We start from the raw sequence: 25,334 nt of genomic DNA on the forward strand, positions 1-25,334 counted from the left end.
TTAGAGACCTCCTCTTGTAAAGATCAGAGTTGAGGGACAACTGCAAATTTCACCTGGAAAAATACTCCTGTGTATATAAAATGCTGAAAACCACACACCACCTCAACAGAGGTTTCCTACAGTGCCACTCAAAGGGCTGGTCCCGGTGAGAGGAGCTTATGCCAGATCATAACTGGAGCATCACTTCTTTTACTCAAGTCTTGCTACGCATCCCCACTACCCCAAGTCATCATTTGAACTAGCAGTGATTAATGATGTAGTTAATTTTACATTCTGGCACAAACTAGGTATTTATCTCATCCCATACTGGTAACCAGCAGTTAGTTCATGAATTAGCAGCTGGTTGTAGGCTACACTTGAGGAGAATACTGGTATATTATTTAGAAACGAACGTGTTAAAAATGTGTTAAAAGTTCCTCTAATACCAAGAAAGGAAGAGACAATTTCTCTGGATATTTCTATTAGAAAAGAACTTTTTACTGTTAGACTAAATAAACCTGTTCTATATTCAGGAAAGTGTGAAGAAAAAGACAGTGTCTCAATGATCAGTGATACCCTTTGGCTTAGATTCCGTTACTTCTTGAGGACTACCGTAATACCCACTTCAGAGGCCTGTGCCAGTGCAGTTCTGTACAGTACCGCCTGCCTACCTGAAACACCCATCTGGTCAAGTTACTTCTCTTGCTCTCAGCCTCTGAGGTCCCAGCCTACAAGTCAGCGCAGTGAGCAACATCCTTCACCCTCCACTGCAGTTTGCATCTCAGTCCCACCACTCTCACCCCACCCTCCTTCACAGACTTCTCTCAAGTCTTAAACCTTCCTCCACAACCACATTAAGTCCTAAGCCACCTTCACAAATGCTCTTTCCCTCCAAATCTCTCCTTGCTCTTGCCCCTCCCACTTTCAGAGACCTTGACTCTTTGTCTCTCCCTGGCCCCGCTGGTTCTTCCAATGCAATTTATCCTTTTATCTAACCCTCAGCAAATCTGCCTTGTGTTCTGGTATATGGATGAGTAGTAGGTTTCTGGTTGGGGTGTGTTTTCTTAGGGTAGGGGGTGTACCACAGAATTTAATGATCCTGTAATTCCTGACCTTCTTGGGTTCATAAGATATCTAGAGTCACTAGAATTTAAGACCCTTGAGAGCAGGGAATACATAGTTACTGCTGAGAACAAGGCCTATATTTTGGCACATATTTAATAAATACTTGCTGGTTGACTGTGATTTGCTTTAAAATACTCCAGACCAAAAACACCTCAAAGGGACTGAATAGATGCAACAAGACTAGAATAAATCAAAGTCCATTATTATACTATTCTTTCTACTTTTGTATAGATTTAAAAATTTCCGTAATAAAAAGTTGGGAAACAATTATCTATGTATGAGTCCCACTAGACTGGGGTCTCCTAAGGCAAGGACTGTCTTAGTCATCTCTATGGCCTTTACAGATCTTTGCAGAGTAACAAAAGTTTATTGAATTGTTGAGTTAAGCTCTACTTCCTCCTTTTTCTCTTGTTCATTCTATTTTGTTTACTCTGACAGAGGTATGTCCCACCCCCAAAGCAAGCCCTGAGAGGAATCTGAATCCAGAATGGGGAGGATAAGAGCCAAAGCATTCCCATAAGTCTGTCCTCCTCTGGTATGAACCCCACAAAGCCTAAGGGCTTTAGTGAGGATGTCCATCGGACAGAGCAGACTAAATTCAAGAGCTGGGATCTTACCACTTTTAGCAACAATAGCTAAACTGTCATATGCATCTTGAATCTTCCCTTCCTCAAAATATAAAGATGGTAACATGCTTATATCCTGAGAATGGTAAACTTGCTGATAGGGGGAGGCTGGTAAAATTCTGAATATGACCTTTTGAATTGCACCCACCCCCCCAAAATTAGGACTGACTTGCATAGTCTAAGCCTCTCAACATAGCTGTTGTTAAACTACTCTTACTCTCCCACAGCAAACATCACTGCCATGCTACTGCCTACTAAGTATGGGAAACTTCTCTACCTCTGGTCAACAAATACTTTCATCTACCTAAGCATCTGAGTTCAGTATTATCATCTGGCTATTAGCTCATCAAAATCTTCAACCTACACACACAAAACTGAAGTCATAAAGAGCACACAGAGCTAAAGCACAGGATGGGAAGCACAATACAAAGAAATGAAGAATCAGGTGTCAATTCCACAGATCTCTTCAAGTAGGCAGCCACAGCCAAATTAAAAAAAAAAAAAAAATCAACTGTTTAGCTAGCCTTCATTAAGTGTCTGAAGATAAATGCCTAAACAGGCATGTAAATTTGCATATATGCAATAATAATCTCTTCACATAATTTCTACCCTCAGTTCTTACTGATATGTGTATATATTCATCCACACATTTTCCCCAAATTGCTATTTCAACTGAACCAAAGAAATTTTGAAAAGTTCTGTTTGTCCTCAACTTACAGCTTGTCCATTGGCTTCATAAAGTGGGCATTTTTGCTTGATCTTGGCCAATTCCATATTTACTTGTTTGCTGACCACAGCCATGGGATTCCCTCCTAAAAAAAACTCAAACTATTAAATTCAACATATCTATGAAAAGAGAACACATCAAAGCAAAAATATTTTTACTCAAAATTTAAAATACTCAAAGCTTAGGGTATGTGAATTATAGGTAAAAAAAAAAAATGCTTAGTAAAATAATATGTAATATATGAAATATGTAAGATAAGCATAAAGAAGCAAAAAATTACCTATAACCCCACATGTTAACATTTTATTATAGATTCTAGGGGCACATGGGTGACTCAGTCAGTTGGGCATCTGCCTTTGGCTAGGTCATGATCCCAGGGGTCCTGGGACTGACCCCCATGTTGGGATTCCTGCTCAGTGGGGAGCCTGCTTCTCCTCCTCCCTGCTCATGCTTTTCTTGTTATCTCGCTCGCTCTCAAATCAATCTTAAAAAACAAAACATTTTATCATAGATCCTTCTAGATTTTACAGGCATAAAATTATAGACAGACACACACACATACACACAAAAGGATCATAATGCATGTATTGTCATCTTTTTTCAACTTATCAATAAACTGTGGCGATCATTTCATGTTAATATAAAGCTACATAATTTTTAGTGGCTGTATGGTTCCCTTTGTATAACAATATAATCACTGGAACCATGGGTTCTAATGTTTCGCTACATGCCACAGTTAAAAAGCTCCAGGGGCACCTGGGTGGCTCAGTTGGTAAGCGTCAGGCTCTTGGTTTCGGCTCAGGTAGTGATCTCCAGGTTAAGAGATCAAGCCTGGCGATGAACTTTGTGCTCAACTCGGAGTCTGCCTAAGATTCTCTCCCCTCTGCCCCTCCCCATTTGTGCACATGTAGGCATCCCTGCATGTGCTCTCTCAAATAAAATCTTTTAACAAAAAATAAAATTAAAAAAATTAAAAGCTCCATACAATATGGTCCACCTTGTCTATTTTCTAAGGATAATTTCCTAGAAGTCAAAAACTTATGTACAATTTAAATTTTGCACATATTGATATATCTTTTCAGGAAGACAGTATTTGTCAATTCACCTCTAAGAACAGTATCTTAAACCAAAATATTTTAAAACCACACTGATGGCTTTAAAACATTAGCTTAATCATGATCTTATATAATGGCACAAAACTAAGGACTACTTACCAAGACCTGTCACTACCATAGCTCCAAGATCAGCTACATAGTTTCCTTTGCGAAATGTAGCAACTCGTCCACCCACTCGATCCTGTTTTTTAGAAATTAAATGGCTAAAATCATCAATTCTATTTCAACCATAAGAACCTGGCATGGTACCACCCTGGCCTCTGTCTCTTATAATTTAAAAAGAAAAGTATAGCTTAGAGTATATATGGTGTGCAGTGTGGGAACAAGGAGCCAGTGAAGTTTAACTATTTGAGGGAGTGGTAGCGTAATGAATGACACAGAATTAAGTGACAGGAGATAGGAAACAATTTGGCAACCAGACATATTTAGCCACAGGTACTATTATCTCTCTACTCAGCTGTCTCTAATACTATTTACTGTACAGGCTGAGCAAGGGCCACTCATACAGAAAATATCGGCTCACGAATTCCAACACTTAATGCCATCTTTCTATCACCATGTTCTGACTTTTGCCCCCGTCCCCAAAGTCACCTGTGAATGACAGATGATTTCTTGACAAATGGTCCTCTAGTGCAGCCCCATGCCCAGGGGCAGAGTGTGTACGGAGCATAAACTTTTGACAATATCTCTCATTCCTCAACAGGCCCAAGTTTATCTGTGCTGACTAGGGATTTTCAAATACGGGGAAAAATTACTGAACTGTAGTGACACTTCAGTCATGGATATTTTGAGACTACTCTAACCTCCAAATAAATGAAAACGAAACAAAACTAAAAACCTGTAAGCTAGATTAAGAGTCGCATGGGTAGGGATCATAATGGTCCCATTATTCATTACTGTATTGCTAGTACACAGAATAAGAGAACACACATGTTTCCTAAATTACCTAACGAAATATTTTTAGCAAGATTATATTAAAAATTATTTTGATTTCCCATACTTTATTTGAAAAAATATTTTTAAAATTTACAATTTATAAAAAAGCAACTTAGAAGTACTGCACAAAACATTCTGAAAGCCTCTAAAAATTTTAGATTGTTTAGGTTATCTGAGAAGTGTTGTTTTTTAAATGTTGTTAAGTCCACGGAAGCCTATAAGCCACTGGAAGAATACAAAATGTCAAAAATCACTCATGAAAATAATTTGAATAGTATCAACTTAACATGATGTTCTTTTTTTCCCACTCTGTGCCATCATCCCTTTCCTCCTTTAATTTCCCTTTCTCTTTCAAGGACTGATGATAACGGAACCAACATATCTTGGCTGCATCAGGCACTAAGAAATGGCTAGGGGCGCCTGGGTGGCTCAGTGGGTTAAGCCTCTGCCTTCGGCTCAGGTCATGGTCTCAGGGTCCTGGGATCGAGCCCTGCATCAGGCTCTCTGCTCAGCGGGGAGCCTGCTTCCCCCCCTCTCTCTGCCTGCCTCTCTGCCTACTTGTGATCTCTTTCTCTGTCAAATAAATAAATAAAATCTTTAAAAAAAATAAAAATGGCTGCTGCCTGAGACCACTCCTTTTCTTTTACTATCAAAAAGAGAATACAATCCACTCTGTTCCACCACTAAAAATAAGTGCCACCTACAAAGGGCATGTCCATGAAGGCCCCAAATTTGAAAGTTAACTGCAAGAAGCAGTAACCTGAAAATACCCATCAAAGGGCTATATGGATCATTTGCAAACTCTTAATACTCACTAAGCACCTTCCGAAGTTTCACTGTCAAAAATGCTTTATCGAATATAAGTAACATTATCTAAAATACTCTGAGTAGTATACAAATCAGTTTGGTTTATTTCAAGCTGTAGCATTCATTAATTTGCAATAGAGAATTTCCTATTGCATTGATAAATACCTATTTCCATTAGGTCCGGCTTCTAGATACAATATAAACTTCTTACCCTGGCTTCCAGAAGTGTGACATCCATTCCAAAACTCTGTAGCTGACGAGCTGCCGCCAGGCCTGAGACCCCAGAGCCTATGATAATTACCTTTCCTGTCTTTTTAGCTAAAAAGTAAAAAACGAACAAAAATTACAGTATTTTGAGGTAGGTTTTAAGAGTTTGTTTTACCATTTTTTACATCATGAAAACCTCTAGGTTTTCAATGTGTCATGATGTCTTACAAAGTAAACAGCTCACTTATTTTCCAAATAGAGAAACTACGTAAATACAAATTAGCACGTAACTGAAACTTACAAAATTTAATTCAATGTGAAAAACCTATAAATGAAATCCTTTATCTTTAAAGATTTACTTTCTCATTACACTGCGGTCATGTGCTTTGGTATCTGTGACTAGTTAGTTTATTATGAACAGTCTGCTTCATTTATCTCATAGTTATAATAGGATAACCGGACAGCCATATTATTCTTAAAGCCATTTGCTTTAAGCTCTACTTCTGCTGTCCTTACTATCCCTTTCTGAAGAACTATTAAAATTATTAAAGCATCAAAAATAAATTAAAAACAAATATAAGTGCTACTTCTCAAAAAAACCCCTAACTCCTGGATTCCTCGCAAGATAAAGAACTGGTCAATGAAAGAAAACCTCAAATCTCTGCTTTCATAACAGACTTCTCTCATTTTTAACAAATTTTGTTTTCTGACTAATTTTTCTTATATTGGAAATTCAGTACTTTTACTAAAGTACACTTATCAAACCAGAAATTACAGGCAATACATATTTACGAAGAGATTTTACTTTAAATCTGACATATAATGAGATAAGCTTGCGAGTATCGGACTCCAAATTTAGACTTAGAAATCAAAATAAAATGCTATGAGCCTCCTGAAAATAAAAGAGAGTGCTAGAACTCTAAGTTAAAAACTGTGAAGTCCATCTGCCAGGTCCTTACTTGGTAGGGGTTTTATCCTCTTATAGATGCCGAAGTTGATCAGACCGTGACGCTCTAGGTAACTGTGAACTCGGTGGACAAGCACAGTATCACCTACAGAACAGATGAATTTTAAAACATGTTCATAGTTCTAGCAATTTAAACAGAAAGCTCCTTAACTCTGTTTTGCCATCATGAAATTATTCTATACATATTTTCCATAAACTTCAGATCATGTGACTCCTTTAGAAAGGTGATTCCTAAAACTTTTAGTCTGTGATGTAGTCCCAAATGCCTATTGGAGTTTTAAAGAATGACATTCCATTACAGATGAAATAAAGGATAAAACCAACCCTTTTTAAAGTAGTATTATAATCAGTTACTTTGGCAAAAACTTTTCAAGACTTTGTAGGTGGTAAGTGGAAAATGAGAAAGGCAGCCAGCCAGCTAAATGTCAACAAAGTACTCCGGGGGATTAAAGCTGGAACACAGTCCTGGTAAAATCATTAGCAATCTCCTGAACTCACAACTTAAAAACCAAGAAAATAATTACAAAGACACATAATAGTTTTTTACAAGGCTTATTTCTGGATAGCACAAGGTAAAGTAAGATGATAATATGAACTGAAAAAATTCATTATCAATGAACCATAAGCCAAATCCAGTCCCACGGAAAACACTACTTACTGTTGTAAGGTGCTTCTAATTGCTGAAGAGTAGCCTCAAAGGTCAGCTGAATCTTTGGATTATCCAACCACAACTGCAACTGTATTTAAATGACAAATTTTTTTTACACAAGTAGATGTAGACCACATGACCACTTTAAAATATCTTTTCAACTTTAAGGCCTCAACTACAGGTTTTCCTTTCATTGAAACACAGGGTTATACTCCTGACAAACTGATGAAACACAAAACCATGTCAAATGAGTAAATAACTGAAGAAGCTGGAAGATACTCAGCCTAAAACAAAACCCAAAAAACCCTAGTAACTTGCCAGTATCATACAGCTGGTAGGGACCAACTAGGATTTAAACTGGGTTACTTGACTCCAGAGATACTGAGTAGATAAAAATCCAAGAAATCAAATGATCATTTAGATATGCGAAGATGGAAGGGAGGTAAGAGGTACCAAGGATAACTCCAGTTTCTAGCCTACACAACTAAATGAGTTGGTATGCTATTCACTAAACGAGGGTCACTGAAAGAAGAGGTAGGTCTAGTTTCAAGAAAACCAAGAGATACAAGACTGGCATCTGGATACAGAGCTAGGGTTCTGAGGGGAAAAAAAAAAGTCTGGAGCCATTTGCTTATGGGTGATAACTAAAGCCAAAGTGCAGAAGAGGCCTCCTTGGGAGAATACACAGCAGAGGGAGGAAAAGACCATAAGGAGCCTTAAGGAACTCCAATCAGTTCACATAATGCCCGGGGCACCTGGGTGGCTCAGCTGGGTAAGCGTTTGCCCTCGGCTCAGGTCATGATCTCAGGGTCCTGGGATTGAGCTCCACATTGGGCTCCCTGTTCAGCAGGGAGCCTGCTTCTCCCGTTCTCTCTGCCTGCCACTCCCCCTGCTTATGCTCCCTCACTTTCTGTCAAATAAATAAAATCTTAAAAAAAAAATAGAGATAAGCCTACAAAGCTGTCAGAGAAGACAACAACCAGGGAGGAGAAAGAACAAGAATACCATCTTAAGCTAAGGGAAGGGAAGTTTAAGAGTTTAAGAAGAAAGGAGTAGTCAGTTATTTCAAATACTGCTGAGAAAGCATTAAGATAAGGAATGAAAAATATTATGGTACAATCAACAGGCTCTAACACAAATGCTCTTCAAACTGAATAGGCCAGACCAACTAAATGCCACTATATTTAAGTCCTAGTTAAAAATTAACTGCTCCAAAAAAAAAAAAAAAAAAAAAAAATTAACTGCTCCATAGACAAGTGTCAACAAAGACATGTGGCTGTGTGTAAATAAACCCAATTACAAAAAGACATGACCAAATTCAAAAGCACCCTCTACTTTTCTCCATGGCCACTGTCAGGGCAAAATGGAATTCCTCAAGTACACACCAGGCCCAAGCTCCTCACCCCTCAATAGAAGCCTTCTTCCTCTGCTCTATAAAAAAATAATAAAAATAATAAAGCTCAGGTCATAGTTTTTAGCTCAATAATCCTAAAGTTGTTGTGGTTTCAAAATCTGGAAGCAAAGGAACGGACACAATTCTTGTAAGAGAATGATTTATGTTCAGTTTTACAGCCAGAGGCCCACAACTCTAACCTGGGCAAGTCCTTCCTTCTCCCAATCTAGATTTTGGTCACAGAATGTAAATCAGAGACAACAGACATCACTGTAAATCCACCACTCAAATTCAAGTAAAGAGTGAAAACTTTCCTCAGATGAAACAAAAAAATGACCTTATCTAAACAAGTACACTTCTAAAAGAATTTAATCAATCCATTTTAAGTAAGCTCTATACTCAACATGGGACTTGAACTCATAATCCTGAGATCAAGAGTTGCGTGCTCTACTGACTGAGCAAGCCAGCTGCCCCTAAAAAATCCATTCAGATCAAACAAATATTGATGTTATACACAGAAGCTGATTCTAAGACAAGTAAGCATCAGAAATATACATTAAAAATTTTCCATTTACTTTTTTAAAAATCACCCTGTTTTTTCTTCATTCAAAAATCCCTTTATTCTGTACTATGAAAACCCAGTATAACCCACCACCCACTCTAGCTAATAATCTAAATTCAGCAGGGGTTTTGCAAACTAATAGCCAAAGTAAAGAAGTTAGTGGTAGCTAAAAGCAGACATGCTAAAATGACATCTCTGAGCTATACTCAAAGTAGCTGAAATTACAACATAAATTTCTTTTACTTTGTATCACCCTAGAGTACACTGAATATGTTCTGAATAGTATCTTGCCCTCATCTACTCTGTGGCTTAAAAATTTCTGATGAATAAAGGCCATGAAAGAAAAATTCAAAGAAATAAAAAATGACTAATAAGTGTGGAAAAAAATCAGCCTTTTGGAAATGGAAAAGAGATGAAAAACTTTTAGTCTATTATAGCAGCACAAATTATCATTGTTTTAACAACCAAAGTACGGGCAGAGCAACAGGGATACTGAATAATTCAGTCTCTCTGGGAAGCAATGTGACCATAACCATCTATCATCTATCTATCATTTATCTGTATCAATTGATATATATGTATATATGTATTCAGGTTTTTATACATATATGTACATATATACGTGTGTGTGTGTGTGTGTGTGTGTGTGTCATAAGGAAATAATAACCAGAGATAGTCAAGAATGTATAAAGCTGTTCAGAGCTTAATAAAGCACAAATGGACATATAAATGCCTAACGTACAGTATGACCCAACTGTCAGACAAAATATCATGCAGACATTAAAATCAAGCACTTAGCCAGAAGAGGAGGTTGAAGCAGAGAAGCAGAACAGAATAAGAGTTTGACTTATCCTGGGAAAGACAGACAAAATGATTATTAAAAATTTGAAAAACATGGCGGGAGGGGGTGGCACCTGACCAGTTCAGTCACTGAGCACTCAACTCTTGGTTTTAGCTCAGGATCTGATCTCAGGGTCATGGATTAAGTCCCACAATGGGCTCAGTGGAAAGTCTGCTTGACATTCTCCCCACCCCCCTCCTGCTCCTCCCCCAATTCATGCTCTCTCTAGAATAATGAAATTGTAAGTGGGGGGGGCAGGGTGTGGGGAGGCACCTGGGTGGCTCCGTCAATTAAGCGTCTGACTCTTGATTTCAGCTCAGGTCAGGCTCTCAGGGTTGTGAGACTGAGCCCTGCATCTGGCTCTGCGCTGGGTGTGGAGCCTGCTTAAGATTCTTTCTCTCCTCCTCCCTCTGCCCTTCCCCTGCTTTAAAAAAAAAAAAAAACAGTTTCAGGGCACCTGGCTGGCTCAGTCAGTAGAGCACGAAACTCTTGATCTCAGGGTTGTGAGTTTGAGCCCCAAGTGTGGCCTGGTTTACTTAAAAAATTAAAAGTTTAAATGAAGATTCTTTGGGTTTATGAGGTTATGAAAAACGAAAAGGATCCAAAGGATGTATGGAAACAGCATTTCAATTTTTAAAAACAAAAATTAAATATATATTTAAAAAAATAACTGGGGGCGCCTGGGTGGCTCAGTGGGTTAAAGCCTGTGCCTTCGGCTCAGGTCATGATCCCAGGTTCCTGGGATCGAGCCCCGAATCGGGCTCTCTGCTCAGCAGGGAGCCTGCTTCCCCTTCTCTCTCTCTGCCTGCCTCTCTGCCTACTTGTGATCGCTGTCTGTCAAAATAAATAAAATCTTAAAAAAAACAAAAAACAAAAAACTGAAGGGGAAAAAATAATTTTTTTTAACAATGGTTATCTCTGGGTAATGGTACATGTTATAGCTAATTCTGTAATTCTTCCCTTTTCTTTTTTTGCCATTATTGCCCATAAAAGTAACATGCGCTTTTTAATAATCCAAAGAGAAAAAAGGCTGACATGGAAACTTACTGTGCGGTTTCGAATGAACAGAAAAACCTTCTGAGTCTGCTGTGGTCCACTGATGATATCTGGAAAACAGGCTGCTTCTTGAGAAGTCATCCGGTCATGAGGAAGTCTACTCTGGAAAGCTGCACCCTCCACACCTAGCAAAGAAAGCAAAGGACTTCTGGGAAAAGTGCAAGTGAATACAAAATCAGGGATAATGAAACTCCTTTTTCGCCCGAAGAACCTCTGTAAAGCTCTGCCTCATTCACAGAGCAATCTCACCTCCTTTAAAAATCTTTTATTCTGCTCAAAAGCCGAAACATCTTTAGAATTTACTTTACTCTTGAGCATAATGTTCCAGAAATTACATTCTACCAATGAGCAGAACAATGTACCTCTGAAAACAGAACAGAGCATGAAGCATATTTTCTTCATCCACAAAATAGCTTTATAATACTGGAAGATAATCTAATTAAAATTAGCATCACTGATGGTGTTCCCAAAATCCGAAAACTAGGGAACCAGAATAAAGGAAAACATACTAAAAGGAAAGCAAAAGAGACTACAGAATGAAAAACACAACCACATGCCTTCTTTCAAGATTACAGCAGGGAACACGGAGAGGACTTTAAGATTTAATCACCAACAGTAAGAAACGCATGATTATCTGGTCAGTGGTACCATCCATTAGTTCCCACAACGCAATGCTGGCAAACAGTGAGATAAGTTAGGCAGACTACAATGAGGACACAGAAGAAAGCAAGGAATTTACCTTTCCCAGCAAAAACATTAGCGACCCTTTACTATACTACACAAGTATGTCACTGTATTTACTCTACACTACATGTATATACAATGTATAAATATTCTCTATGCAAGTAAAATATATATTGTTTTGAAACTTTTAAAATTGGGTATTAAATCAGTTCTTTTTTATAAGCTGATAGTTAAGTACATCTTCATAAGATGTCCTGAGAAACACATTTACATGTATTCTACCTGTATTTCTAAGATCACTTTATAAAAGACATATTTAACCACTAGCTTATGAAAATATCAAGACAAAGTTTCAAAATTCAGTATCACTGAAACAGTTATATATAAGTAACGAAATAGGCACCAGATATCCATATTTAATCATTTAAAGCACATAAAACAAGAAGTTAGAAACACTGATAATGGAAACAAAATTAAAGGAAAGGCAAAGTAAGATTAAGAAAATAAAAAGAACAAGGCAGGTAAAGATATAACTTAGAAAATGGTAGCTAAGTTATTAAGGAGCTGTCTCCACAAAGACATTTATAAGCAATAACTCAGACAAAAGTGGTTAACAAGAGGCCAAGCAAAAATGCCTAATGCTAATATGGGTGGCACATTAAGAAACAATATTTTTGAGAGAGAAGGGAAAAAATCTATCCACTCACAGTAGATAATGAAGGCACATGTATACTCTATTCACATTACAAAATCAAATCAGCAATTCTCTCATTCAGTGAATCTCAACCTAAAATTAAAGACTGTCAGGACAATTAATTATTCCCTAAGAAAAAACAAAGTCAGTAAGAGCCATATTATTGGGAGTGGAACATGAAATTAAGGCAAGGAGAGAAGAAATGCTGGCAACAGGGGTAGGTTATTTCAGTAATGTGAAATTTTCTAAAACTGCACATAGCTTTGATGTCCCTAGTCCCCTACCCCCAATCAAATAAACAAACAAAAAAATAAAACCAAGAACAAAATCATGTCACATCACAAGAACAATTATCTACATATCCCAAGTACTCAGAACAGATTTCTTAAAATAGGTTACCTTTGTAAGTGTATACTATTAACACAAAAATCAATTTACTCTATAAACTGGACTCCTCCCTCCCCCAAACAGGGGTAGTTTTCTTAGCTATACCTTCTACATGCTTATTAAGTCATCACTGCACATCAATCCTACTGCAAAATACTGGCAATGACAGTAAAAAAAAACCATGTAGGGAAAGACACTTAATTTTGAATTATATTTGGCTCCTCATTCCAAGTGCTCCAAAAATCACTCTAAATTAGTTGGCTAACTTTGGGAATCTTGAGACTATGTAACAATTAAGCAATGTGATCTACATAAGTCATGTGGCAGTTTTAAGAGGATCTTTAAATCAAATAACAAAAGATTACCAAAAGGAATTAAAGAAGCCAAATATTGTGACACTAATGTATGTGCAGAATAATAATCTTATCCATCTCTATCTTCCACATAACATCCAAAAACACCTATTCTTAAATACTTGTCAATTTTTAAGAATGAAAAAGTTTCTAAAAACTCAATTATTATTTTTTCCCTTTTGGTTTTTAGGTTTGAAGACTATTATTTCAAGGAAGGAAGACCATTATCAATATAAAGGTGAAAATTGTAAGAAAAGGTCTAACCTTTATCAAAGGAACAAAAAATGTTAACTTGGAACCCAAGCTATTCAGAAGCTCAATCAATGCACTCTCTTAATAGGATATTTCCAAAATGAACTAATAGGCCATTCTTGGACAACAGAACTCATAAGTATCTCCTTTAGAGGGAAAAACCTTAAAGAATACAATTAACTTTAATAATATCCTTATTACAAGGGAAGTACTAGTAGTACATTTCATTCAAATTCAAAAATAATTTATACTTGCTGTTTGTGTGGATTTAACACAGTCTGGTATTCCGGAAATTGATAATGTTTCAAAGAGGTAACCTTAATTTTTTAAAAGCCCCAAGGCTGCCTTTTTTCTCTCTTGCCCCCTCTGTTCAACTCCTTTTTCCCTACACTTCACATAGGAAATTCCAGCATCATCCTTCAAAATGCAGTCATGCTAAACCAGAAATGCCCTTTCTAATGGTCTGACCAGCTCACACTTTCTCTGAAAACACAGTAAAAGTTATAAAATATTTAAGGGACCACAAAGACCTTTTTTGATAGATTAGAGACGCAGATAAGGAGCAGGAGATGGGAAGGACAGAACTCTATTCCATGAAACCACTTCCTCCCTGATTCTGATGATACAGGTAGCATCTTGAGTAGAGTGAGGAACAGAGATATAAAAATCAACAGGAAAGACGGCCTCCATGAAACTTACTTGCCTTTTTTTTTTCATGAAGTAAATAAATTAACTAGAAAAACTAGATTTCTAGTTGATGAGTAAAAATAAAAGCTTGACAAGAATCTACGTATAAGATGACTTCAAATTAGTACCTACAGATACACCATATCCAGTCCTATAATAGTTTAAAAAGACAAACAGAATAAAGAACAGAGGGAAAAGAGAGAAAGAAAAAAAAAAGAGAATCATGTGATTTCTTATGCTTTACATCTTTTATTTCTAGGGTAAACATACACTTTAAATGATTCTGAGGGAGGGTATAAGGACTAGTCTATGCATAAGAGAAGACCCCTGGGTTCTCACTCCTCCGAATTGTTGGTGTATCCTCCGTCATATCATTTTAATTTTATTTTGGGTCCTAATCCATAAAACAGGGATGGATGCAATATTATCTGTTTGACAGCAGGAAGCTAGAGAAAATGACCTTAAGTTCCCTTCAAACTTTTAAGATGTAGGATGAATACACCAGCTTGATGTGGATTTATAGAAGTTAAGATATGATCCTGGTCCCAAGATATTCATGACGGTCATTTGGTTTATTAAAAACAGAATGTTGATCGCTTATAAGCACATCCTTCTAACTAATCATCTCACAAATGCATGCTTCTGAGCATGGCAAAGATCTGAAGAGAAATCCTGAAGGGTTAAGAATAGTCCCCACCATTCTTGGAAACACTTAAAAAAACAAAACAAAACACCTCATGTTCTACTGAACAGTAAGTCAGAAGCACCACAGTTCTATATGGAAGCCTGTTTTTACTTTCAGCAATACAACATATTGTTTACTAAAGCAAAAGAGTAAATTTACCCACGTTAAAACAAAAAGCAGTAAGAAAACTCAGTTTATTTCTTCAAGATTCAAGCTCTAAAGGCTATCCCCTGATCCCCAACAGTTCCTGGAAGAGCCGATGGTCCATCACGTGATGAGTAGCATTCTTGAACGTTTATCTGCCACAGAGACTCTGAACGAGGATTTTAACTCCTCTAAGAGAACCATGTACTAATTGTCAACCTCCAATCCTTGGGACAGCATTTAAACAAGTTTACTTCTAACATTCTGGATCCCCTATATACTAATTTCTGCACTAACAGTGAACTTTGACCCAAGAGTAAAATACAAATATTTCCCAGACCCACTGTACACAACTGCAAAAGACAAACAATTTTAAAGTAGACATAACAGTTGAAAAGTGACAAACTCCAAAAGTGAAGTAATACCTATTCCAGTTCTTTCAAAATGTATGTATCAGTCAGCTTTGACCACTGAACCACACAAAAACATCCAGGGCAAAGGATGAAATCCAGCCATATCGCTGGATTTCATCGCTTTGGATTCCTGGAACAAGCTTTAATAGCTCTAGATGGGCCCTATCACTCATTTAACCCTTTACTTCTTCCTAGAAGTAAAAATATCATAGTTCGATCTGAAAAGAAACAGCATTTCAACTTTAAAAAAAAAAAAAAAAAAAAAAAGCAAACAATTTTCACATGACAAATGTTTAAACTACAAAATAATTAACTATATAATGTTAATTGAAAAACTGTATCCAACACTATCTAACAGCCACCTCTGAAGAGTCCCTTGCCTGAATAATTCCTCTGACTAGTCCTGGAATGACTTTCTGTCCTTCCTTTTTTTTGAAGGCTTTCAGCCTATGGCTTCTCCTCTCTGTGTATAGAGCTGTATTTCTTTTTAAAGGTCCCATAATTCCTAAACCTATGTTCTATATCATGTTTCCTAGTACTGTAAAAGCTGCCAGGAAGAAAAGGACCCGCCATCTCCTCAAACACGTGAAGAGTGGAGGGCTGAGATCGGCCTGAGGACTTCAAAAGGTTTTGCTTGCCTTTGCTCTGGCTACACGCTCCCCTACTCTACTCCTCTGTCCTGAGGGTTCTATTTGCCCTGCGCTTCTGGCTAAAATGTGGAAACCACAGCCAAAAACACTTGCAAGCATCAATCCCTAACTTGGCGGCTCTTGCTCCTAAGTGGCAAGCATCTAATGCCACCCTCACCTGATGCTTGGCCGTCTCCATACCCTCCAGAACTGTCGTCTTGAAGTCCTCCTGCTTGCCCTGTGGAAGGAAAGAGGAGAACTCAGGGACCTTACTCCATAAATTAAGATAATATCTGGACATAAAGGCCTAATAGTTGGTGACTCACAAATTCACCACCAACTAGTAAAACCGTATTGAGAGAGCTCCTTCTTCTCGAATCAGGCCCAGGGAATCACATCATAGTCTTCCAAATTCTGGTCAGAAAATTTCAACTTTACACACTGATTCTTGTTGAAAGGTAGCAGAACAAAGTACACAGTATTTCTAATCACTAAATCCTTGCTGTCGTTCTTATTTAATCAAGGTTGGATGGGGGGAAGAAACGAATTCCAAACGTCTTTTACTACTTGTTGCTAGACTGAGTTAGGTGTCACATGGGCTCTAGGGTCTAGAGCTGCAACAATTCAGCATCTGCTCAATCTCCCTTTATCTTTACCTTTCTATCCACAGAGAATATACTTAAGTAGCAGGCAAAAGACATAGTTTTAATGAAAAATTCTCCCTTTGACTTCAAAGCAGGGACTGTAAAGATTCAGCTCCAAAACAAATTTCATTTACTATGCATGCCAGACAGCACCAGATCTGAATACGCCAGTGCTTCCTTAGTAAAACTTTCAAACACACCACAAGACACCCTGCAGTCATATGCCAAGTAATGTAGAGAGACACACACAGGAGGGGCTGGGGGAAGGCAAGATATGGGGGAGCTTCTACCTCAAGCTACGTAATAAGCCAGCTAAGAGATTGTCCTCATTGACTAATATGTAGAAATAACTTCAAGAAAGGTATCACAGCTTGAAAGTTCAATCTGACGAAGTCCAAATAGATCATCTTCAAGACTCTTCCAAAATCTATCACCAAGACAGATGCATGATCTTCTTAAGGTTCTAGCTACCTAGTACACTATGAGAAAACTACAGCATGATCTTTGAAAGATACGAAAATATTCTCCAATGATCTAAAACTAGACAAGCATCACTAAAAAGTTTATTTTAGAAGAATCTCAATGAGAAAGCAGACTGATTAACCACTATTTGAGTTAAAAGGGAGCAAGAAAGTAAAAATGACATCTCTATCCTCACATATTTGAAGGTATTTAGATAGAAATGATTTCTGACATTAGAATGTGTTACTAGAAGGTATATGTTCTGAGGATAGGACAGAATCTCATTCTAAAATTATTTCACTGTGCTCCTGTCTTAATGACCTTTGAGGTTTTAGAAGGGTATGGCTCTCAGACAAGGCTCAAGATACAGGATTTGTTTACAGTCTTTGGAAAAGGGCATATAATTATAAGGAGATGACTCCTTACAAAATCCAGTCTGCAAACATCTTGAAAATGCAGGCCCTCCATTTTAAATTTTACTTTTAAAATTTAAATAAGGGATGCCTGAGTGGCTCAGTCAATTGAGCATCTGCCTTCAGCTCAGGTAATGATCCCAGGGTCCTGGGATGGAGACCCACATTGGGCTCTCTGCTCAGTGGGGAGTCTGCTTTCCCTCTGCCTCTGCTCTCTCGATCAATCTCTCTCAAAGAAATTTTTTTTAAAGTTTAAATAAAAATATTCCTTCTTAACTTCTAGATTTATTCATTAAAAAAAATCTTACAGATTTTAATTTTATTTTTTTAGAAGCTGTCACTGTTCTGTTTGATTCCAAACAGAACCACCCTAGACCAAACGTTGAATCGTATTTTAAAAAGGGGGAGAGGTGGGCGCCTGGGTGGCTCAGTTGGTTAAGAGTCCTGGGATCAAGTCCCACACCCGGCTCCCTGATCATGGGGAGTCTCCTCCCTCCCCTCTGCCCCTCCCCGCTGCTTGTGCTCTCTCTTGCTCCCTCACTCTCAAATAAAATCTTTATGCGGGCAGGGAAAGAGAGGCTCAGAACAATGAAATAAATACAGTTTCCAAGAATAATATTTATGCACTATGAACAATATAGCTCCTGACTCTCTCAAATTATGTAGCCCAGCTGGCAAAGAATGAAAGCTACAGTCTCTTGTCAGGAAGGCATCTCACCATTTCTAAAAATAAAAACAAACACCACTTTCAAGCTAGCCATTAAGTCCTGAATTATTTTATCCTTCTTATTTCTCTCATTTGCTTTCTTCCCCCACTATATGTCACAGAATATGCTAAAATAATTTATTTTAACCTACAGGTAGCCCTTAGCTGACTCTTTACTGTCACAGCCTTTAGACAAAAATTCCATACAAATGTAGATTTCTTAAGCCTGACTTCTGTGCTTAAAAACTTAACAACGTTGCTCTTTTACAAGATAGGGAGGTCTTTTTTGACTTCTGCTTTTGAAAAAAGGACCAAAACTCAGATACTGTTCTTCGATAAAAATATGTAAGAGTAATATGAAAAATATTCAATACCCTGCAATGGTTTTTTAAAGGGATCCCTTTTAACAGCAGAAAGTCAAAATAGAGATGAAACTCCAAAGTACTGCATAAACAGAGAAATAGGAGAAAACCAAATAGGTGATATAAACATGCAAGAAATGATGAGAAACAAAATAAAAAGTGCTTATAATTAAGTAGAAACGTGTCTCTTAACTTGATGAACGTTTAGAGATAAGATCGCTACTTTCTAATCATAATACTCCAGTATTTGGAGAGTACCTACTTCTCCAAAGACAGATAACAGCATCATCTTTATTAGTGGTATTCCAGACCAATTCTTCCATCATGTTCTTAAAAACAACACACATACAAATAAATGTTTGCAGCTAACTTTCCATCCAGGATTGCCTCTGATTAGAACATATAAAATACCATATTCACTTGTTCTTTGGGTCCTTCTGGCCTGGGACTCTGCTTCTGACAGTGGCACAAGGACAAGGAACAGCAGGCAAGTATAGTTATTATCCTACATGAGTTCAAATTCAAGATAGAAAATGAAAATATACAAAAGCAACTCTTTCATATCACCTTGATTTTGGCACTACTGCGCAGGAGACCTTTTGTTTTCATTCCCACCACATACACACACACTCCTCAAGTTTGAAGTACAGACCCTTAACATCTGTATTTGTGCATATCTTCTACAAGTTGAAAATAAAATCTTTGGTTTAGCTTACATAGCAGCCTTTCAGCTGCTCTCTAATAAACCTCCCACAGACCTGGTAGATCATTATTGAAGAATAGTGAAATATTTTAGTTACAGTCACACTACTGGATGCTTTCTCATCTTGATTCAAATCCCTAGTAGATCACTCTTCCAATATCTTAAAAGGAAATCTATGATGTCTTTCACATATTTTCATCTGACAAGCATGAAGGACAGGATCACTGATGTGCTCTTCCCAGGAACACACTGACCAACAGATTCACATTTTGACTTCAGTTTGTTGAAATCACACTCAAATCAATAACTTTTGTAGACAATTTGAGAAACTTCTAAGTCTTCTGGGAAGCAATGATTTTTAAACAGAAAATCAACTTATCAAAATTTAATCAAAATTGTACAAATTTAGACTAAAAGTGACTGCCAAGCTAATTGTTTCAATTAAACCTGACAAATTAGCAAAGAGAAAAAAAAAAAAACCTTGAAAGTTTAAATCATCTGTGAACACATAAGTTTCCACTCTATTAACACTTCAGTTTAGTTTATATTTTAAATAATCTCACTAATTCAGTGTTCACCAAATACCTACTCCAAAACAGTTGAGCACAAGTAGAAAGTTGAACACATTAAGTACCTATTTTCAAAGGGCTTATAAATCTAATTGGGGAAAGATGAAAAATATCCAGAAAGAAACTTTATTTTTTAGGGAAACAAGAAGCAAACACAGACTTGAGGAATCAAGATAGCTTTTCTGAACAAATCCAGAGATTTGGCAAAAAACACCAGCATGGTCCAGAACACTTATAAAAGCAAGGAGAAAAGCACAGACAGGGAATGAATAGCGAACCACACAGTACTTGCAGATGTGGAAGAGCAGGATAGGTAAAATGGCCCATTTTCAGTGCCAAAACCTAAACTTGATCTTAACAGTAATAGGGCAGAACTGTATGATCTGTCACAGGAAAAAGCAGCGAAACAAGCGATATTTTAATGAATCTACTGTGGTCACTTTGTACCAGATGGATCACAGGGAAAAGGTGACGTGGATAAAGGAGAGCCAACTGAAAGGCTGTTTAAATAATTTAGATATGAAGTGAAATTCACTAGAATAAAAAGCTAACAATGAAAATGGATAAGGCATAGCAAGTCAAAGAAGCTGTTCACAGGAACATACAGGACTTTAAAACACACTTGTAAGGGACAATCAAGATGACTCCAAGGTTTTAAAAGTTCAAGAATGGTAATACAATGGACAAAATGGGAAATTTAGGAAAAATTTAGGCAAACTAAATTAAAAAGAAATACTCTTTATTTAATTACTTAGTCTTTAAAGTAATTGAAGACTAGACTCCAGGGGCACCTGGGTGGCACAGTTGGTTAAGCAGCTGACTCTTGATTTTGGCTCAGGTTATGATCTCAGGGTTCTGAGATCAAGTCCCATGTCAGGCTCAGAGGTTTCTCTCTCTCTTCTCCTCCCCCCAACCCCGCCAAAAAAAAAAAAAAAATCTTAAAAAAAAAATAAAAAAAAAGAAAAAGAAAAAAGACTAGAACTCCAAAGTTAGGATGGGGTCAAAACTTTAAAATAACATGGAGATAATAATACGGTCAGAGAAGGATGCCTGGGTGGCTCAGTTGATTGTCTGCCTTCAGCTCAGGTCATGATCCCAGGGTCCTGGGATGGAGTCCCACATCAGGCTCCTTGCTTAGCAGCGACCCTGCTTCTCCCTCTGCCTGCTGCTCCCCCTGCTTGTGTTCTCATGCTCTCTCTTTCTGACAAACAAAAATAAAAATAAAAATAAAAAATAGTAATAGGCTCAGAGAGTTTGAATCAGTTGTAAATGTAGGACTAATCTCAAAAGGAAAGTCACAGCTTCAAAGAGGAACTGGTCAACATAGACAAATAATAAGAAAAAGTTAAAATAATTGAAAGGTAGTGAGTTATTGGTGACTGTCTCCACTTCATGCTGCCTTCTAGTCCTCTCTGTAGTGAAAGGTGGCTATAAAAACATCCTCAGGGCACCTGGGTGGCTCAGTGGGTTAAGCCTCTGCCTTTGGCTCAGGTCATGATCCCAGAGTCCTGGGATCCAGGCCTGCATCATCTATCGGGCTCTCTATTCCGGGCTCTCTACTCAGCAGGAAGCCTGCTTCCCCACCTCCTCACCAACCCTCCCCTGCCTACTTGTGATCACTGTCTGTCAAATAAAATCTTTAAAATAAAATAAAATAAAATAAAATAAAAACATCCTCAAGTATACTGCTCTTAATGTATCTCCTTCCTAACTTTTTGACTATGAATCTGGACAGAATAAATGATCTACAGCAGTTCAGAAATGCAAAGGGAAATGTACTGGGCTCACAGAAATAGATAAAACTAGCCTGAAGGAAAAGCCTCAGGCATTCCTTTGAAGCACATCAGAGGCATTTTAACACAGCTAACACTGATCAATACTTTCCAACAAAATTATCCAGAATGAGGAATCTAAGGATTCCAACTAAAACAGCAATCTTAAGGTTACACTGTCAATAAGGTCTAGAATGCAAGAAAATGGGTGTTGCTTGAGGGAGAAGCAGCCTTAAATTTTCTCATTTTGCCCCCAGGAGGAGCAGTAGTTCTGCTGATTTGCACCAAAAGACAACAATGGGGCAGAAGTGAGAAACTCAGTAGCAGAAACCCTATACAAAGTAAAAGCCCTATAAGCCAAAGAGGAAAACAAAGATTTTAGAAGCCAATGGGAAGAATTAACTTTTTTAACATACTGTTTCCTTCCACATTCCGTAGCAGGATTTTCCTCACCTATTTTGTTGTAAAATCTTGGTTTGTAGTTCACTTTTCAAAATGTTCCAAAGTCTACAATTTACATGCTGTTACTGCTTAACTACCAAGCTTAAAGTGAGTTTGAGTAATTAAGAACAAAGCTTCCTTTTTTTTTAAGTTTGTTTACATATCGTATGTAATTTCTACACCCACAAGGGGCTCAAATTCACAACTCAGAGATCAAGAGTCGCACACTCTTCTGACTGAGCCAGCCAGGCAGTCTTCAACTGTTTCTAAAAAGGCCAATACTGAAGTTTACCCTGGACCTATTAAAAGAACCATAGTAACTTTTCATAACTGATGATAACCATGAAAGAATTCCAACAAAAAAATCCCTTTTTCCTGCTCAAGTAAGTTTTTCAGAATGCTAGCTATCTCTACATCTTCTCAGATCATGATTAGGGGCTCTTCCTATCCTCAATATGATTTGAGTCTACACTGCTACGAGGAAGATACAACTTCTTAGGCATTTATTAATCACATATGTTCTTCTACTTTCACACATCAGAAGATGCAAAAAAAAAAAAAAAAAAACAAAAGGAAAAACACCACTCTATCTTCAAATGTTTAAGACCTCTGTGATTAGGAAATAATGCAAAAATGTTAACATTAGCTTATCACAATATTTGATATATGGATTTTGATTAGGTTACTCTGAGGAGAGAAAATTTATATTAGAAAAGTACCAAGATTTGCTACTCTTCCTATGATTTAACATACAAAAGCTTAAATGATTTTGCAAGTGACACATTACTGAAAATGGGTTACCACAAATACTTTCCAGGTTCCAAAAGTGATAAGGAGTCAACCAACCCTCATTTTTTCCTGAATAAGACATCAATCCAGGCTATTCCTAGTTCAACTCTGTTTAATAAGTACACAAAGGTGGAATTCTCTTTTGACCCCCATACCAAGCCCCATTTTGGAGATGAGCAAGTCCTCACAGACCAAGTACCCTATTCTTCTAGTACACCACGACCATACCAAATAAAGGATGGTAGCAAAAAGAACTCAAGGAAATTATACAAAGTTGTCAGCTAACCAAACTACCATTTTGTCTTAATAAAAAACAAAACAATGAGTGAAATGGAATCATTAAGAAAAGCAGCTCAATCTGTTAAAGACAGAACATAAAACTGGTAGCATCTGATTCAATGGTTATCATCCAAAAGCAGTAAACAGTTAAAAATCAAAGATAGTAACTGCTTCATAAAGGCCTAATTGAATTCTTTCATGTTTAATATAAAACTTCCAAAATCCAATTTTAGGAAAAACATTTAAAAACTACTTCTGGATTCTCATCATACTTTGAATACACGTTTACTGTACTCTTTCTTCATTGTAGCCAAATATTAAACCCGTAAACCTAAAGTGGACTATGAATTCTTTGCAGGAACACCCAGTCTTCAGCTCTGAACTCTCAGAACCCAGCACCACACCTGGAACAAAGCACTGTAGTTTTACAATTAATGTGTAGAATAAAGTAAATGAGGAACTGCCAAATTTGGGGCAATTTTTGTGTAGAAAATGTCTCTCTCTCTTTTTTTTTTTCTTCCATTTCCTGACTCTCAATCTGGAGGCTGTGAATTCAAGCCCCACGCTGGGTATACAGATTACTTAAAAATAAAATCTTTAAAAAAAAAAAACAAAAAAACTCCTTCCACACTACTTCTTAAAAAATTCTTCCATTAAGCCATGGATTTAGGAAGACTTACTTCCCTTCCACTCTTTCTGCCTGTAAGTCCCTCCAAATGTTTATACTAAAATGTGATATTTAAGGGTTATTTCACCTTCTATTGGATTTATGTATGCATTTATAACTCATACTAGGCCATAAATTATCTGTGAGTGGGGACCATGTGTTGCACAGTGATATGTATCTTGACCCATTTTTTTTTTTAAGATTTTTATTTATTTATTTGACAGAGAGAGATCACAAGTAGGCAGAGTGGCAGGCAAAGAGAGAAGGGGAAGCGGCTCCCTGCTGAGCAGAGAGCCCGATGAGGGGCTCGATCCCAGGACCCTGAGATCATGACCTCAGCTGAAGGCAGAGGCTTTAACCCACTGAGCCACCCAGGAGCCCCTATCTTGACCCATTTTTAGTTACCTCTCAAAATATAAAAATTTTGAATTAACCTAGATTACACCTTTTCAGCCTGTGACTTTTATACTTAGCTCTCCAGTAAATTATTCCGGGGCACAGTTCCAAATCAGAACACTGAAATGATGCTATGCAAGAAAATTACTCCTAGGTCTGCTTTCTAAATGTATGCACCATACTTCATACAATGAGAACTCACATGATTTTCAGGCACTTACTTGACACAAGCAGGACAAAATGGCAACATAAACAACTCTGTTAGGAATGAATTTCTACCAACTTCTAGTAAATCTACAAAAGAGGGTCTCCTGCTGGGTATAGGGATGTAACAGAACTCTATAATCCTCGCCGTGGAGGTCATCTGAATCCATTCACATGAAATCTGAAAGCTATTCCTGCTATCTGACTGTACTTGAAGGCATGGCAAGGGACATCAAGAGGAAGCCTGGGAGAAGCCACCTGAAAATAGTTACGGCACGATAAATTAAATTATTCACTGAGCACTGACCATAACTATCCATGCTGCCAACCAAACCCAGGACTTCTATTATTATCAGTACAACTGCCTCAAACAGGATCCTAAGAACAAAGAACTATAAAAATATAAGGGCCATTACACAAATATTAGGACCACTGATTTTCTTTTCTTTTAAAGTAAGGAAATTCATCTTCAACTCTTCTCTGGTCAAATTCTATTATACTAAGTTCTAAAGACTAGTCCAAAAGATTCTGCCTTTTAGATTTTTGCTATACTGAATAATCAATTCATAAAGTATTTAGTCATCAATCTTTTGTCATAAGTACTTTCACTATAATAGTATTTGTGATCAAATTCAATTGCATTTTAAACTAAATTCTTCTATCCATACACACGTATTTTGTATATTTTCTGTTATTTGGACTTTTACTAATTCATGTTGCATCTCCTTTCATGTGCTTTTAAATATTCTTTCAACCTACAGTATCAGTATTACATGAACAGGGTCCCAAAATTATTAAAAACCACCATTTTTTTTGGTCATACCAATCTCTCACATCAATGATTTTTGTAATCTAACAGTCTACATCTCTTTCAAACACACATACCACATACACACATCCATAATTACCATGCATAACAGAGACCAGGTACTTTCCTTTGTTTACATTCTTATAAGAATTCCTATATATTCTTGGGGTCAGGCTCAGTGGGTTAAGCCTCTGCCTTCAA

General features: G+C 37.3%; 1 protein-coding gene across 3 annotated transcripts in view; it reads right to left on the minus strand.

Moving 5' to 3' along the window:
* The window catches only part of LOC111154639 (lysine demethylase 1A), a 58,892-nt gene that overhangs the window by 20,475 nt on the left and 13,083 nt on the right, over positions 1–25,334 (minus strand). For 2 of the 3 annotated variants that reach the window (XM_022514393.1, XM_022514391.1), the window contains exons 3-9: positions 16,097–16,156; positions 10,982–11,115; positions 7,148–7,226; positions 6,482–6,574; positions 5,527–5,633; positions 3,672–3,753; positions 2,448–2,542 (exon numbers count right to left, since the gene is read on the minus strand). In XM_022514393.1, the coding sequence (XP_022370101.1) occupies positions 2,448–2,542; positions 3,672–3,753; positions 5,527–5,633; positions 6,482–6,574; positions 7,148–7,226; positions 10,982–11,115; positions 16,097–16,156 (650 nt within the window). The remainder of the gene's footprint in view (positions 1–2,447; positions 2,543–3,671; positions 3,754–5,526; positions 5,634–6,481; positions 6,575–7,147; positions 7,227–10,981; positions 11,116–16,096; positions 16,157–25,334) is intronic. The other variant, XM_022514392.1, reaches the window with a different exon arrangement.

The sequence above is a fragment of the Enhydra lutris genome, unplaced genomic scaffold, assembly GCF_002288905.1.
Source record: "Enhydra lutris kenyoni isolate GAN:26980312 unplaced genomic scaffold, ASM228890v2 scaffoldscaffold38, whole genome shotgun sequence".
Taxonomy (NCBI): Eukaryota; Metazoa; Chordata; class Mammalia; order Carnivora; family Mustelidae; genus Enhydra; species Enhydra lutris.